Here is a 17,946-nt window from a genome sequence, read left to right on the forward strand (position 1 = left end):
ATGAGCCTGGCATATCTGAGAAGTAGAAAAGAGCCTGGATCTCAAAGGATGGTGGGAGATGAGGCTCAGGAGCTGGAGTTGAGAAAGGGCCAAGTCACACAGACTGCAGACCAAGGAATGGAGTTGCACATATGAGCAAACGTTTGCAAGGACAAGCATATGTGTTAATTGGGGATGGGGATGCAATGAATGAACCATTATCTCTGGCTAACACAGGCTTGGAAAAACTGTTGTTTGAAGAGAAACAGGAATTACCACATAGGTAAAAGTTTCATAGGAGATAAATTATTACATTTAGATGAATTTCAGATAAGCCAAGTTTACCTGGATAAAAGTGAAAGGGGCTCAAGTACTATTTAAATTTGTAAACTCAATGTTTTCAGCAAAACTTGCCATGGAATAATTGACTGTAATCTTGGCCATTTGAAGATATGTACACTGATTTCTGATAATGGTGTCATCATGCAACCTAGTTTCTGCATGGATGAAGCAGAAAAGAATACAGAAACAACTATATTTTAGCCTCCAGAGACCGCAGATATTCCCTTGTTTATTGTTCCCAAATCCCAGTAGCTATTGGGATTAGGGATGGCAATCCCTGGCAACATCAACCTGCTCCCCTTAAAAGTAGACGCAAATTACTCTGCCATTTTCCATAGTAATTATATTCCCTATGATTTATTTTTATTATCCTGAGAGATCTAAATGACTCATATCACTACATTTTAAATCTCTTTTAGTTGGACACTGCTTCCTTTAAGGGGTAGGAGGTTGAGGGCTGTGATTTGGAGAAAGAATATAGAATAGCTTACTGAAAGACTCTTTTTAAATTGAGTAAACAGGCTCAATATTTATTTGTTAGGAATGATGAGAAAAAATGGCCTTCCCTCATACTTAAGAAGTTAATAACAACAAGTATAGATTCTTCTATTTCTGGTTCGGGTTAAAAGCCACCCATAAAAAACATTAGCTGGCCTTGGACTGAGTGTGTACTAGAAGGATGACAATCATGTTGTCCCCAAGGCAGTTGGATGTGTTGTTGTAGGAGCCAGAAGCTTACTTTTGAGTGCTCCTGGCAACCTCCAAATAGAAAACCATTGTGCTACTGGTATTACAGGGTGTGGAGGATTATAGATGACTTATGTGCTATTTAAGCAATGCATTCTATCTTATCATGTATATATGTGGGTATGATGACCACCATATTATCGGATTATTGCAGAGTGTGAGGCAGTGTGCGGTTTTTAAGTGCGTGTGTGTGAGAGAATAAATGCATGAATATCTGCAATAAGTATTAGAGAGCACTCCTGAAATATAAGCCACTTCCTGACCTGGGCATATTAACCAAGAAGCACACCTATTAAAAGTATGCAAGCATTTGATTTTCTACAATAATAGTACACATTTGTTGACATGAACTAGATTCAGGAAAGGAATACAGAAAGAGCAGGTGGACGTTGGGCCTATTTAATTAACTTGGGGCTGATGATCACCCTTCAGAAGAGGATGCTAAGGATGCCTTCTCCAGAGCCAAGAGGCCTCTCCTTGTGCCTTTATTTGGCTTTCCTCCTCTCATTGGTGACCCATCATGTCAGGAAAAAAAATGTCTCTCAAAAGTGTAAATGTTATTCTTTCTGTGTGTGATGTCATCATTTTAGTGGCCCAAGCATTTGTTACTAAAATAGTACTTAGCAACACATAATCATTATTTTCTCCTCTTAAAATTCTGAGTGTGTTTGTTCTAATGAAGTCAGGAGACACATTTTTCAGGGAGGTAGGAGTAAGAGCTTAAAAACACGAAGTAATGCCTGGAATAATCTCTTGACGTGTTCCTTAAATAAGCAAGAAGACAACTAAATTTTCCTTCCTGTGGCGACAGCTCTGGCGGAGTAAAAAAAAATAATTTTGAAATACAGTGCTAAAGGAAGTGGTTTTCATGCAACTGTGCATCTTATACTCTTCGTTAATGTGGTAGATACCATTTGCTTGGCTTCATTTGACTTGTCTTTCTCATGTTTTTGCTTGTAAAGTGGGTGAGAAAAGTTCGACCAAAGAAACCTGTGCACTGACCAATTAATAGTGATGTTTCTAAAGTTCTTGTTAATCATTTCAGGAAACATCTTGGGCTCCTTTTTAATTACATCCTACCTAATTTAAAAACTGTAAAGTTGTCTCTGTATAGCTATACCATCTTGCAGAAAATAGCTATATATTTCTTAAAATTTGTAATTTGATTTGAATCCTCACATTTTGAAGAGACTTGAAGCTTAAAAAGAGCTTATTTTTTAAAAAACATATTCTGTATTTTAAAATTTCTAATTAATATTTTAAATAATAAAAATAGCTGTAATTTATCAAAGGCCTGATCAATGTTAGGATAATTCTCATGAAGTCATTCATTATCATAATTCCACAAGATAGACATTTTAAGTTTGCAGGAACCTGAGACTAGGAAAAAATTGTCCAAAATCTTATGCCTAATGACAGATTCTAAAGCCTATCTTTATGTCTAATAGCCAAGGCCATGGGAAATTACACTTAATCTTTTCCTGCCCTGATTCTTCTAAAAAGTGTGTGGGTCATGTGCAGGCCATTGCACCAAGTTGGTTGGCAGGGGGAGGTGGGTATGCCCTGTTGCCAAGAGCAGCCAACAACAAAGGCAGCAGGGCAAGGTTGCAGCAAAGACTAAGGTTGCAACATCAATAACTACTGCCAGTGGAAACTAGCCCATGTGTCATACTTGGTATGTATATATCTGTTGCCAATAACCCCAAAGTAGATAGTGTTTTCCTTTTAGTCACCGAGTAATCTAGTCATAAACAAAATAGATTTACTTCATTGGCTGCTTCTTTCATCATGGTAAGGAAAATGCCCAAAGTTATGCCACATATCATCTAAGCATACCTTCTTTCTAACAATTAATTTTGGCTGCCTTCTATGAATCTGATATTGGTGCCAAACATTCCCTTTCCCACAAGTTCAAGAGTAATCAAGCAAAGTTGACACCTTCTAGTGCCCACGTGGGCTTTTTCGTATTTAGGGACCTTGGCAGATTATTTACAGCTTCTTTCAGACGAGCCTTCCAGAGCTTTGTAAGAATAAACAAACTTCAAAGGTCTCCGAAGGGGAAAAACTGTCCTGGCTAAGTCTGTAATTTAGGCTATCTTTAGAGAGTACAACTCCATAAAGAGAGAGGTCCAAGAAACCAGCTTCTTTTATACAATTAACTTTTTCTTTACTTAATTGTAAAGACTAAATGACAAGTAGGAAAGTGCTTTTGCAGGAGCGTGGGAGTCTTAAAGCTGTAGAAGGAAGATACACTGTGCATGGGAGTAAGTACGTGGGTGGGAATTACAGATTACTGCTCTTTTGCTAGTCTAGAATAACTATGCATAAACATCTTTATAGTAGTAACTTGAACAAAATCGTTAAACCTCTATTAAAGGCACTTGATACATCATTCAAAATAAGCACAGGTTACCTTATATCCAGAAACAGAAAAAAATCATTTTACATCCAGCCAAAAAAGATTTTAAAAGAGCCTTTGATTTTTGACAAAGCAAATGATAATAAAATTAAATTTTCATTTTATTTTCAAATATTAATTCAAAAGCTGACATGCTATACTTCTTGAAATTATCAAAGATAAGCTGACTAGCTTTGTCTGTAGATATCATACCCTTAAAAGATTAAGCCCAGGAAGTGAATGACAATAACACCAAAGACAGCAACAGCAAGAGCATAGTACTAATGATCAGTCACAGATTTCTTCCGACCTTGCCTTTAGAGGCTGTGTGATGGACACCTTGCCACTTAACACAAATAGTCACTATTTCATGCAACTAGTAATAGAATTCTGTCCTCATAAATGAAGAATTCAGACAATGTGCACGTGTAGTACAAGTACTGTGAAGACTTTCAACTATAATGTGAGACATTTGAATTCAATAAAAAAGGGAGAGAGCATTAAAATAATTATAATTGTTTATCTGTTGAGTTTAGATTCACCAGTTACACACTCTCATTTTTCTCATTCACTAAATTTTGCACATTTATATTATTTACTTAATTGATCATAATTATTTACCATTTCATATTAATTGTCCTTGCTATACTGCATATTTCAAGAGGCTTCAGGTCTAGTTTTTCTTACCATGCAGCCTCAGACTCTAGGAAAGACTGGAATTATGCCAGGTGCTAAGCGACTATTTGTAGACTGGATAGAAAGTTGATAGCAATAAGGTTTAAAATGAAAATGCAGCAGTAACTGGTGAGCTGGTGACCTATGGTCAGAAAAGTTTGAAAAAGGAAAAGAATGCTCCACATTGTCTAAAAACACATTCATTACTGGGAGGGCTCGATGGAATCAGGCCCTGTCAGCAGTTACTCATTGCTAAGCCCATTGCAGAAACATGGGCATTCAGATCCATCCAGGTGGGGCCAGGAGGGTCAACTGGACTGACGGCACATTCACAAAGGCCATAAACTAAGATGTCTTGCATTATCTTCAAATGAGTTTCAAATGAGGTATGTTCTGCTAACTTGTTTGTGTTTATAATTTAAGTATGTTAATTTATTGAACAAATTTATAAAATAAATGTACAGAATAGCTTTTGTTGAATACACATAATTACATGTATGAGTATGTAACTGGTGAAGATATGTATATCTTCAAAAGGAAGTGGCCAAGAACACACTTTATCTTTCAGAGGCTCTGATGTCACTCTCAAGGGGGTGCTTATAATCACAATTTCTTAGCAAGAGACAGGGTATAGAATTTTAAACAAACAGCAATGTAAGTATTTTAGAATATGCAGGATTCTCCTTTGTGTGATCTTAACTATTTGTCTTATCTGTTTTTAATCCTGTGGACCACTAATGCTTACCTGGCATAAAGTGAAACATATTTTGGTTGCCTAAGAAGCACCACTTCCAACCATGTGCATGACAAAATGTACTACCTTGCACCACCAGTTTAGCTATCCACAGCTGGTCCTAACTCCCTCATTTCTAGATGCATATGGGCACCAGTCTACCCAAATCTAATTCTATTTGAGGCCGAGTTTCCTGCAGATAATTCTGTTTCTATTGAGCCAAATAAACTTTACTTGCCAAAGGAAAAAATGGAACAAGTCAATGGATTGCTACCTATTCTGGTTAATTTCCATTTCCTAAACTCTAGCTTCTTGCAGAGTTTGGGCAAGAAGCTGGCAACCTTGGCTGTGCTTTGAAATCAAATCATCTAAGGGGCTTAAAAAAGATACAGACGCTTGGATGCCACTCCTAGAAATTTTGATTTAATTTGTCTGGGTTGCAGCCCGCCTATCCAAAATACAGTCAGGGTTAAGAACCACCACCCTAGTTTCAGTCTCCTCATTATGAGCATGGGGTCATAATTACCTCACATACCTCTTGTGATAAGTTCAAGGAGATAATGGGTGACCTGAGAGTCTCTAACACTTCCATTCCTCCTTTGCTTAATGAAAGACAAATAAAAAGGAAGGACGTGGGGTTGGCAAGTCCGGGAAGGTGAGGAGGAGGGATCATTCTGCAGAGTTCTTCCAATGAGCAGTTCATTAGGGTTAACAAGCTATCCTTTGTTAAAGCAAACGCTCTTGAAGGATTAAGCCTCATTCTCGCCTTAATGTGAATGGCTTTAATCAGATAATCTCCTATCACCTAGTTGAGGATTTGTTACTGAAAGCCTAGGAGAGGCAAGGAGAGAGAGTTGCAAGGCCAGTTTGGGATCCACTGAGGCAAGCCAATGAAGCCTCAGCCTCTAGGAAATAAACCTGACACATAGTAAGCTTTCCATAATGACAGAATAAAAAATCTGAACAACAAACTTTCTCCTCATGTTGCTAGGACAATATTTGTTAAAAGCGTTTTTCTGATCAAGCCTCTTGTCTGTCCAATAGCCTTTCATGACTTTTTTTCTGACTTTCTTTCTGCCATGAAGCTCTTAACAAGTGTCAGGTAATTTTACCATTTGCCAGCTGCTTGGGAGTCCGTGAGGAGCAAGGCCTTGCCCAGTCCTATCCTCCTTGCCATCTGCTTGGCACATGATAAGCACGCAGGGTTTGTTGAATTTAACTGAATGGTTTCATTTGCTACACTCTTTTCCAACTGTGTTTTTCCCCCACGTCTGTCCCCAACCGCTAGACTATGAACACCTTGCAAAAGACTTAATAACTTCTTCATCCCCAGTGCCAAGCACAGCCCTTGGCACATAGTCAGCAGTCAATGACTATGTGTTAAATGTATTAAGGAACAATAGCCAGTGCACCGATGCCTAAGTTAAGATATTAAAATTAATTTATGACTGCACTGCTCCATTCCCACTCTTTTGGACAAGCAAAGAGGAAAGAAGAGAAAAAGAAACAGACATATGAAACTCCCACCATTTATTAATGGGACAAATGTTGTTCTTATTCAAAGGTCTCTTTAGAACATCTTACGAGACATGATTTGAACGTAATTTCAGGAAACTCAGATAGGAGAGAAGGAATAAGAGGAGCTAACAAAAGATCCACAGAGAGAACTCACACAATGGAATGAAAAGAGAGGGATGAGGAATATCATAGAAACCAAAGGAAAGGAACCTCAAGAATACAATGAGTAAGTAGATACATACAGCCAACATTTAGGAACATCAACCCTGCTATTGGCATTGTCAAAGATTGGTTTACCTTTAGAAATAAATAAGATAATGGCCATATTTTTTCATATTTGTTTTCTATATGGAACAGTGTTACTATGTAGAAATGTTTGGGTTACAGTACATAAAACAGTTTCACTACAACATTTATATTAAAAGCCCTATTAGATACTATTTTTAAAAGATTGCAAGGGAATTCTGGGCTAAATGAAAACACAGAATTTTATGAAATGGTAGAAAGTGTTTTACAATATTACATGTAATTACATATTATAAGCATAAATAGATAATATCTCAATTTTGATCTTCTGGCTGTATTCTATATTTATTTTTATATCTGTTTAATTTATTGAAAGACCACGATTGCATATTTACTTGTCTTTAATAACAGTCCATAGTAGAAGGTATGCATATATCCCAGGTAGAGTGTTTATAAATATATTACACATTAGACAGATGAATTCAGGAGCTTGGGGTACTGGCTGTGAAACACTGTGGGGCAGGAGGCTTGTCCTCTTGTTACCTGCAAGGCTTTGGTCAAGGGCCAACTCTCCAGCTTCCATTACCTCATGAAAAATGAAGATTATATATAAATGACATGGGGGGTGGCCTTTGTTTTATAAGATTGTCTTAAAAGATTAAATTTAGAAAAGAAATTGCATATATAGTACAATATTAACTATGCTTTTAAAAATGCATTGGAAAAGCCTAGAAGGAAATAAATTGTAACACAAACAGTTCCCTATCTCTGGGAACTGGAAATACTGCTGATGTAAAAATATTCTACCTTCACTAATTTCGAATTTTCTATATTGTGTTGACTCCAAATAATAAATAAGTCACACACAAACAGGCATACCACATCTCCCTTCCCTCAAGGTATGTTATCTCGAGGATCACGAGTCTTATGGCTTCTCTTCAACTCTTGAAATGTAAGGTTCTAAGGTTTGCTGTACCCCACTGCTGAGGGTCTTCAACCAAATCACATTCTGCTGCTGGGTCCCCCGCTATTTGCTGTCTGTTGCCCTCCTAGACAGAGCTCACTTTCGGTTTGCTCTCATTCTCAGCAGTGGTGCAATTCATGCACTCTCTTCTGAGATTAGACTATCAGCCTTTACACAGCAGTCGAGTTATCTAGTTATCTTTGTGAAAACAAAATTTAGATAATGTTCCATCACCCCACCCCACCCCTGCCTCTAACATAATCAAATACTTCAGTGGTTCCCAGTGAGGAAAAGTATCATGGTTGTAGCTTTGCATTTTGAGTGTGATTAATTTAATGGAGATTCATTTTTTCCCTCTTTCTTGACTGTAAGCTCCTTGAGGTTAGGTAGTTTTTGCTGACCGTTGGCTCTCTAGCCCTACCATGAACTCAGGCCTTAGGGCTCTTGCCATGCAGTATCCACTGCTTTGAATGCTCTTTCCCCAGTTATTCCTCACTTCACCAAGAACCTTGCCTGTATATGACCAGCTCAGTCCTCCATCCTGTTTCACACAACCTCCTCTCCCAAATCCCCCTAACCTGCTTTATTTTATTTCATAGCACTTATCTCCATCTGAGATTACCTCATATGTTTATCTTTTATTTTTTATTTTTGACTTATTTTTTGTTGCTTGTCTCCCCCTAGTAGAATGAAACCCCTTTGAGGGAAGTGGTTTATCTGTGCTGTTCATTTCTGTAACCACAGTACCTAGAATAGGAGTTAGCCATGGCTGATGCTCAATAAATGTTTGTGAAATGAATAGAGTCATTGCGTGAAAAGTGTTTTCTGTATGGAAAGAAGGAAGGAAGGATGAAAAATAGTAAGAATAAAAGAAGGAAGAAAATGAAAGAAGGCAGAAACGGAGGAAGGAAGAACTATACTCTTGGAAATCTAATGTAGCACCTCCTCAGATTAAACTGGGGGAACTGTTAGGCCTATTTTAGAGCTGCTTCTTGTCCTCATTGTCTTTAAGCAAAAAAAAAAAAAAAAAAAAACGACAATGAAAATGAATGGCCTGAGAGAGTCAGAAGACACTGATGTCAGTTCTGCTCTGCCATGGTGCCAAGTTCCTTATATAATGCACTCCTCTGGTTTAACAAGGGAACAAGGCCAGATGCTCTCTAACATTCCATTCAATGCTAAAATTCTATGATTTTGAACTTTTAATTTCAAAATGTATTTGCTTACTGTCTCTCTATTGCTAGATCCTAAAATAATGATATTGAAGATATAGATTCAACTTTTAGGTAAAATAACTTAATTGAGAAATGCATAATATTTAACTGTGTTAAATTTTATAAACATTTAGTAGCAAATATATTGATTTTATATATTTTCACATTCATGTGCAATATACGTTATACATACAATATATTGTATTATATATCAAATGTATACATAGTATCTATTAGAATACATATTTTTATTTTTAAATAATGAGCACAAAGAAATTGTGTTGTATACGAAATATATAAAGGTCCTTGAAGATAAACTAAATTCGTGTAATTCTTTCTCTCAAGTATATGTATTCAAATATCTGAACAAGTTTGAATTCTACAAAAGAAGGCTACAAAAGGTCTCACCTCTCTCCTCAACCCTGTTGTGAAGTTTAATGTGATACATTAAATGCATCTACTTAAACTTGATTCTCCATACAAGAATGTTTGTGACTTTTGATTGCCTTTTAGAGTCATCTTCTCTTGACCATCTATATTTAAATATTGATTAGGAAGCACAGGACATGAGACTAGGTTCTGGTTTTGACACCATCTTTCAATCAATTATTTTTATCTTGGTATAATAAAAATAGTATTTTAAAAGAGTATACCTCCTTGAGATATTTTTATTTAGGTGATTCGTGTGTATGAGAGTGTGTGTGTGTGTGTGTGTGTGTGTGTGTGTGTGTGTCAGGAAAGACAAGTTATATTGCAGAGGCAGTGAGAGCTTATTGAGCTATGAATGTGGTATGCAGAAGAAGTAAGTCACAATTCACACAGGCACTCACACACTTACATAGGTATCTTAAATATCCCCATTGGACTGAAAAAGATAAATGCTGCCATTATCTTTATCTTTATTATTGGTAAACAAGGAGCTGACATTATCTATAAAAACCATATTCCTTAACTGTATTTCTATTGAGATTCATTGGTACAATTAAAACTTGAATGGACTGAAATATTTCAGGAACCTGCAGTGAATACTCTTTCCTTTATCTGAAAATGTAGTTTATTTCACCTGAAATTGTTTTCTATAATTTCCCTCTCCACCCATAAATGACCTTCTTTTTATACTCATGGATATACTCACTTATGAACCTGTAGACTATACACTTCACAGAAACAGGAGAAACCATAATGTTCTCCTGGCACTGAGGGAATATCAATGGTATTCTAAATGAGGAATTATTAACTTTTTATTACAATAATGATTTTTTAGTAATTTCCATAGTTTGAAATGTGGTTAGGATGCTAGTGGCAGTTGAAAGCTGACAACATGATTGCATAGTTTTAACATATGATCTGGTGTTTGTAACAGTGCTTTAAAATTTTAAATATTATCATTCATGTTATAATGTTATTAATGATAGTAAATTAGGCCAAATCAGTGGTAATGTAGTGTTACATCACAATTTATTTGGACTCGAGTTATAGATTGACCATTGCTTTATGAGTTTTCTTAGCCATCCTTTTTTTCTGTATCTAATGTAAAATAACATTTTTTCTCTTCTTTTTTATTTACCAGGATGGTTATTCTACTGTTTCTAACATTAAAGGATCATCCTTGTATTTCTTTGTATTCTGTCATGGAGTAAAAAACATGTCTCATCTCAGTTTCAATTTCTCTTTTGCTCCCAGAAGATCCCCCCTCCTCCAGTGTTGAAGTAGAAACATAATTTCCCCTTTTGCACCATGGGCGGGTTCAAAAGTCCTGTGTTTCACCATGTTGCTCCAAACAGCAAATTTTCTAACCCACATGAAAAAAGGACACCACAGTTCTAACTTGGAATTCTACAAGGGTTTGAGAACAATTGAAAATAAATTTCTACCACTAGGATTAGTCCTTAGTGGTTCGCAGGCATTCTAAGCAGAGGGGCATGGAAGCTAGCTAGGGCACCAACCTGCTAGCAGATGCAAAGTTTGCTCCACTAAGAAGTTAGGCCTTTAATATCACAGACAATGGGAGGCAAAATGAAGAAATAAAAAGGCAAGTAGCAAGCAATTCAGTAGGCTAAGCCAGGGATTTGAGAGTCTCCCAAGGCTCCTCCCTTCCTCATTCCCTGCATGAGTCATTTTTCCAGTCTGTCCACACCCATTCACCCCTCCATCCCACACTCTCATTCACCCTCCAAGCTGCCATCACAGGAACTTTCTGCAATACAAGTCCAGACTCCATCTCTGGCCCTTGCTGCCTAAACTTTCCTAGTTCATTAGTTTTGACAGTAAAGTTGAGACTCGTTAGATTAACACAGACCTACTTTTAGCGTCATCTCCAGCCACTCTCCTGTACTACCCTCCCCTGGCTTCTCACAGAAAGGCTGAGAAGGCTGGCAGGCCCCTTGTATATACCCTGCTCTTTTCGTTTTCTTTGAGACAGGGTCTTTTAATGTCACCCAGGCTGGTCTCGAACTCCTGGCCTCAATCCTCTCCCTCCATGGCCTCCCAAAGTGCCGGGATTACAGTTGTGAGCCATGCCATCCAGCCTGCCCTGCTCTTCTCTCCACCTGGACTCTACTCCCTTTTGATCTTGCCAACTTCCACACACCTTTCAAGGCACCAGTTAAATGTAAATCCTCCAGGAACCCTTCCTTCGCCATCCTCAGAGCCCTCATTGGATTGCTTCCAACATATAGCACTTATCCCTTATGCAGAATTAATCGGTTTGTCTCTCACCTAGTAGAGGTGTTATCCTTGAGTGTAGGGACTGTCTTATCCATTCTTGCATCACTGGCATAGTAGGTACTAAATGTAGTTGCTGAATGCTTAATAAGAGGAATGGAAGTCTTCGTAGCTTGGGGTAGGATACTAATGGGCAGATAGAAAGTTCCCATCCCTGTTCTCTGAGAAAGTGTCAGTGTTCTTTTAGTTTGCTTAAACTGTGTAGGTACTTGAGTCCTTTTAAACGATTAACGCTGGGAAGAGGCACCATTTAATTAATTAATTTGTTCTGGAAGGGATCAGTGTACAATTTTAACTCAGTGCTTTGTGGATCTAGCTAAAGGTCAAGAACTCAAGTCGGCTATTAGTGCCTCTGGAAGATATTTCTGCACTTTAGCACCTTTCTGATGTTTTTCCTTCACCTCGAGCTGGCCTCACTCTCTTCAACAAAACTGAACCTGCAGGAAGAATGTTGTACCATATCCAGCATTTTTGTCCCAACAAACATGGGACAAACGTTTTTCATTAGAATCTTCCTTGAACAAGTTATCCGAATTCCTTACATTCAAAGGAAATCCTGCCCCCAGTCTCCAAAACTTCATCACATCACAGACGTTCAGGATTCTTTCCATTCAAAGCGAAGCCAAGTTACAGCTTATAGCACCCAGTGAATTATGATACGGTGCTGCGGTTTATTTGCTCTGGCGACAATATGGCTTACTTGCCGTGGAATATCCCGGTATTTCAGAAAGTAACATATTATTTTTAAAGAGGGAGTTTGCTTTCTCTAAATCACATGGTGCAAAGTTGGGAATACAGTGGCTTGTAAATTACAAATATTTACAAACTAGAAGGAAAGCTGACATGTGAGTGTTTGTGCTTGTGTGACAGTTTCACTAAGGAATTCCAAAACTGTGGATAGCCTGTCACTTGAGAAAAATACACAGTGGCAGTCTTGCAGATGTTTTTCCCGCCTGTTAGCCCTCCAGGTTCAAAAACTGTTTGGTGCATTTTAAGGCGGCAGTCTCACCAGATCGCAGGATTCTAGTCTAATCGGCTTCTAACCTTCAATCTAACCTTGCCGGCTTCCTTGCAAAGCCCGGTGCAACGGCCTCTTTCAAAACGAACCCACGGGTGTGCCCAGCTAGTCGGCAGAAGTAGCGGGAGGGCGTCCGGTCTGCACGCCCGCCGCGAGGTTACAATGTTGAACGCAGGAGATGGAAGATACCAACGGGAGGCCGAGGGGATCCACGGCGCCCGCGCGGGCTCCGGCTTCCTCCTGCTCTCGGCGCCGCGGGGCGAGCGCCCAGGACCCGCCCTTGCGGACTCTGTCCGGTTGACAGGAGACCCTGGGGCCCGGGGAAGCGCAGGAGGGCGCCGGCGGAAAGTTGATGAGCGTTTTTCTCGCCGCCGCGTGCATTAGAAGCTCGACGAGTCCGCCCTGGGCTTCCTGGTGGGGCTGGGCGGGCGGGGGAGGGGCCGCGCAGCAGCAGCGGAAGCCAGACCTCGGCGATAAGAGGCTGCACACCGACATGCAACAGTCTTTTCACTGCAGCTGAATGAGTTGTGGCGCCCACAATGCTCCCATGACAAGGAGCTGACAAGTTCCATTTTCCGTCGCGGGCATCTTGGAATCATGACTCCCACAATGCCTTGGGCACTCGGTCGACAGTGGGGCCGCCTGTGAAAAAAAAATGTGAGAGGTAAGTTTCCATTTTCACAGTTTCCCCGCGCCGGTCCGCCGCGCTTCATTGTTCGGACTCCGGCGGGTCAGCCCGTGGCTGAAGGAGGAAGTGCGAGGAGGTGCTCGCCGGCCGCGGTTCTCCCGGGCAGGGGCGGGCCGCGCGCGGTGGTTGGTTTCGCGTCCCTCAGCACCTCCTGCCCGGGGGAAGGCGGGAGGGTGAGCCGCAGCCGCTTCTGCGCCCTTCCCTGCCGCGGGCTCTGCGGACGCTGTCACGGCGCAGCCGGCGCACGGCTTGGCAGCCCAGCGGGACCCAGGGAGAAAAAGGGGGGCGAGAAGAGAAACAGGTGCGTGCAAGTGTACTCACAACTTAATGACCTTTGTCGGGGGAAGGTGTGAGTCCCTCCGAGGCGAGCGGCGCGCGGGTCTTCCCGGCGGCTCCCGCATCCCTGGCCCCGGGGCTGCCATCCCGCCCGGTTTTCATCTGGGCCAAATATGTGCACGCAAAGGTTAATTCTCTGCCTGCTACCCATAAATTACGCATGACATGTTTAGCTGGGCTGCCTTATATGGAGAGTGCTGTATTTCAGGCCACTTTGCCTTTTGCCAAGTTTACAGGGCGGAAGACGCCCTGTAGGAGAGGGCTGCCTCCTCCTTTTCTTCTTCTTCTTCTTCCTTTTTTTTTTCATCGTTTTGTAGTGCGTCACTCAAAAACTGTAAGAAAAGTAAGTATAGAAGCTCTTTGGGTGGAGCCGCAATTGGTTGAATTGCTTTCATGAAAGGTTGAAAAGAATGAAAACTAGTTAGTACTTGGGTTCTGGTTTTTAGACAAAAGCAGGACAAATATGTAGCCCCCCCCACTTTTTTTTTTTTTTAAACGGAGCCGGAATCTGTTATTGGTAGTAATGTGTCATGTGAGAATACTTTGATTTCGGAGCCTGTAACACGAGCAGGTATATGGTGGCGCTTATGCCTTCCCCTCGCACAGCACTTTACAACTACAGGGGTGTTGCTGCCAGAGTAATACTGTGTTCTTAAGGCTCTCTGGGGCCGGGAGAGTATGCGGCTGTTGGGATTCTGGGGTGTATTTCCGTGGAGTATGTCTCCCCAGGATTAAAATTAAGAAGCTGCCAGAAAGGTTGTTGCTGCTGACTTCACTTTGTGTGCCCCCCAGCACAGGCACAAGTCATAGCAGATGGATGGCAAACTCTGCCATATACTCTGAGGAGTTTCTTAAATTAATACGCTAGGAGAGGTCATAATTAATGCTTTTAGACTTTCGGACCCTCTGCAACGTGCTTTGAAATACTACACCGGTGGACGCTGTGTCCCTTCCTCCTGGGTTCGAACACAGTGTCTGTTTATACACAGAGGGTGTTTAGTACCTAAGTATTCTATACCAGCACAAGAGAGCCACTCCACAGTTATCTCTCTGTGTGGGTTCCTAAGTGTGTTGGTGTTTCTCCTTGCTGTTGAGATAAAATATTATCACCCAGACAGAAAATGAAAGTTCAACGACTGTAAAATTTATCCCAGGAATGTGCAGTTCAATACTTAGAATGTCTTAGATGTAGTTATAGATAGAGGCACTGAATAAGTTATTTTGTAGCCTGAGAATGCACATCGCTGTCACTTGTATCTTGCTTTCTTAAAGTTGGTGACAACTACGGCTTAACTTTTCTAGAAAACCTAATGTTCTAGTTTTTATCTGTTTTGTGTATTTGCATGGGAGTTACTTTATTATTATTACTATGTTGTTAGGTCTTCTTTGAAAATGTAGGCATAGGTTTTTTAGGCTTATTTGTTTAATGGGGGGTTTCCTTGCTGAAGACTACAAAAGTTGCCTTTTGTGTTTTAAGGAACAGGTTGGGTCAGCAACAGAAAACCTGTTCATCTATAATTATAGTGTCACTTAAGACATAATAATCAGATTTCATTATTACTAAGAGACTCAGAAAAAACTCACATATGCCTAGTTTAATTTTTTTCCTTATATAACTGTGAACAAATTTGTGTGTAGATACACATCAAGTGTGGTACTCTGCGCAGTCATGCCAAAGAGAAACTGAAGTGTTATATGGTTTGAGATATTATTGCTTGTGTTTACATTTCCACATTTGAGGCAAAGTTAGACTCCAAGTTGAATTCATTAAATTTTGATTCCAACATTCTGTTCTTCCTTTGGGCACAGAATTCCTATGAAATGAAACACTGGGTTTTGTTCCAGAACAAGAACAGACTAACCCAAAATTTCTCCTGGGGGAAAAAAAAGAGTAAAATTATATTTCTCATTGAAAATTGTATTTCTCATTGAGGAAGGGTGTGTTACTTTATTATATAAAATGCTTTATCTTCATTATAAGAAAAAAAAATGCCCTTGCATTTGTCACTGTTGCCATACATTAGGCCTGTATTTGATAGATCTATTTATGGAAACAGAGAATAAATAATCTTGCTGCACCTTCTGGCTTTCTGCTTGGTGATAGATGTGCAGATTAGGGAACATCTCAGGTCTTGCTTAGGAGAAGCTGCAAAGAATAGATGATTGCGTTTTTAAAATTCTGTAAGCAAAGGCATTAGAGTGGGTAGTAGATATGAGAGTCAAAAGAGTGGAGGAAAGAAGTGAAATAGGTTCATGAAGTGATTGGCCCAAAATAAAATCCCATCAACCATATGGATCATAGAGAATGTGACATAGAAAGATTTTAAAGTGTATGGTTTTTTAGGCCAAAAAGCTTCATGTGTTTGGAAATCTAGAATGTGCTGTCCAGTACAGTAGCCACATGTGGCTATTGAGCACTTGAAATGTGTCTTGTCCAGATTGAGAAGTGTAAAATACTACTGGGTTTTGAAAACTTTATATGAGGGAAAGAATGTAAAACATCTGATTAATGTTTTTATATTTATGATATGTTTTAATGATAATTTTTGATATATTGGTTCTAATAGATCTTACTAGATTAACTTCCCCTGTTTCTTTTCTCTCTCTCTCTCTCTCTCTCTCTCTCACTTTCATGGTGTCTAGAAAATATAACAAATGTGGCTAACATTGTATTTATTTTGGACAGTGTTGTTCTAGGATAAAGCAGGAAAACAATATTCTGGGAGAAAGCTTAAAGATTTTGCTGGTCAAAACAATAAAATTGGCTTATTTTATTATACATAGAAATACCTCATCTTTCTTATCCATTGTAACCAAAATTTGAGAAAACACACCACCTAACATCTATTTTTATTTCCTCAAAGCTGCTATTTAGTTTAGAGATTTGATGGTGAGGTAGTAATAATAGAGAAAAACTTATAATTAGAGAATGAGTCTTAACACCTCTCAAAGGCCAAAATAGAGTATGATTGTTACTTAGGAACATTTTAGAGACACTGTAGTTATCATTGTCCTGAAGTTACCAAACATAAACGAGTCACTAAAATAATTTTAAAATAGAGATTTTAGTAAATAGCAATTATCTTCAAATACTTAATATGTGTTTTCTTTTGCTAGAACTTTCTTTAGAAAATTAAAAAAAAAAACCAAATCCAAAGTCCTGAGCAAATGTTAATAAAAGATTGCTGAATTCATAAGAATGAAAGATTTTTACCTGCAGATAGGAGGGTATTGTTTTGAATATTAGCAAAGGTGAAAATGTGTTTCTACCGTAACATTATGGGCTCTGAAGAATTTCTATACATGGAGACACTGTCTTTATAATTTGAACACATTCTTGAGAAAGCATCTGACTGGTAAACAAAGCACAATGGCATAGGTCCTGGAAACATTCCTTTCAGATATTTTCATAACTGAAGTACATTTTGCCATTCACAGTGAGTGTTAAGCTGAAAAAAATGTGGTTCTTTTCTAGCCATATAAAGTATGCTTACTATTATTTTCTTGAAGGATGCCAAAAAATGTAAAATGGATGTTGTGGATTCTTTGTGGGGAGGGAGCTAGTTTGTATATAGAGCCTCAAGAAGAGTTGCCTCTCGGCTTGGTGCCATCTTGAATCTGTCTTCCACTATGTGAGGCATAGCTTCCATTAGTGTCAGTGCGTGTGTGGAGGGTGAGGGGAAGAATGATCCCCATTAACTTTGTATATTGTTTCTGATGAGTCATGGAGCATATTCACTAATGGTTGGAGAATTATTGATTGCAAGGCAGAGGATTCAAGAAGAGCTATTGGCATATGGCATTAACTGTCTCTAGACATATTTTTTGTTTTTAAATTTGAGGTAGAGAAATCAGTTTTTACTTAGTGTTTTTCATGTTGTAAAAAATAAACATTTATATAAGCATTACAGATATATCCTTGAGGAAAAAAATAGCAAATATATGGTTATAGTTTTCTACATATTACTAGTTTTTTTTCATAACAGATCCAGAACATCTCTTTCAGATAATCGTTCATGTTTTTAGAGAGGCATCTCATCATATGTGCCTGTGAAATCTGTAAAAATGTGTGTAACACACATCTTGAAATATTTGTGTTAGGAGAATTAGGTCTTACACATTTGGTTCTTTTTCTACTGTTTTTGATTATGTTCTCTAGGTTACTATGATTATCCTTTGTTAAAACAGTTCAGGAAATATTAATCTCAAAACGAAATGTAGCCATATTGGGCAGAGTAGAGAATTGCTTTTCCACAGAGATCAATTATTCCAAAAAGGTGAAGACGTTTCTGAAATAATATCATGCTCATATGCTCCAAAAGAAAAACCACCATCTCTTTTGACATTGTTTTAGGAAACTGAGA

At 39.0% G+C, this 17,946-nt stretch overlaps 2 protein-coding genes across 5 annotated transcripts in view; one reads left to right on the plus strand and one right to left on the minus strand.

Moving 5' to 3' along the window:
• Positions 1–9,698: 9,698 nt before the first annotated feature.
• On the minus strand, positions 9,699–13,115 carry LOC105740530. Its single transcript, XM_012510721.1, has one exon. It carries the CDS (start codon positions 13,051–13,053, stop codon positions 12,664–12,666), a length of 390 nt encoding a protein of 129 aa, XP_012366175.1. The 5' UTR covers positions 13,054–13,115; the 3' UTR covers positions 9,699–12,663.
• Positions 12,597–17,946, plus strand: part of MBNL1 (muscleblind like splicing regulator 1) — a 201,025-nt gene continuing 195,675 nt past the window's right edge. The window contains exon 1 of one of the 4 annotated variants that reach the window (XM_003256309.3): positions 12,597–13,222. The gene's annotated coding sequence lies outside the window, so the exon portion shown is untranslated. Of the gene's footprint in view, positions 13,223–13,419; positions 13,548–17,946 lie in introns of those variants that run through there. The other 3 variants (XM_030822734.1, XM_003256308.3, XM_030822736.1) reach the window with 3 other exon arrangements.

The sequence above is a fragment of the Nomascus leucogenys genome, chromosome 11, assembly GCF_006542625.1.
Source record: "Nomascus leucogenys isolate Asia chromosome 11, Asia_NLE_v1, whole genome shotgun sequence".
Classification (NCBI taxonomy): Eukaryota; Metazoa; Chordata; class Mammalia; order Primates; family Hylobatidae; genus Nomascus; species Nomascus leucogenys.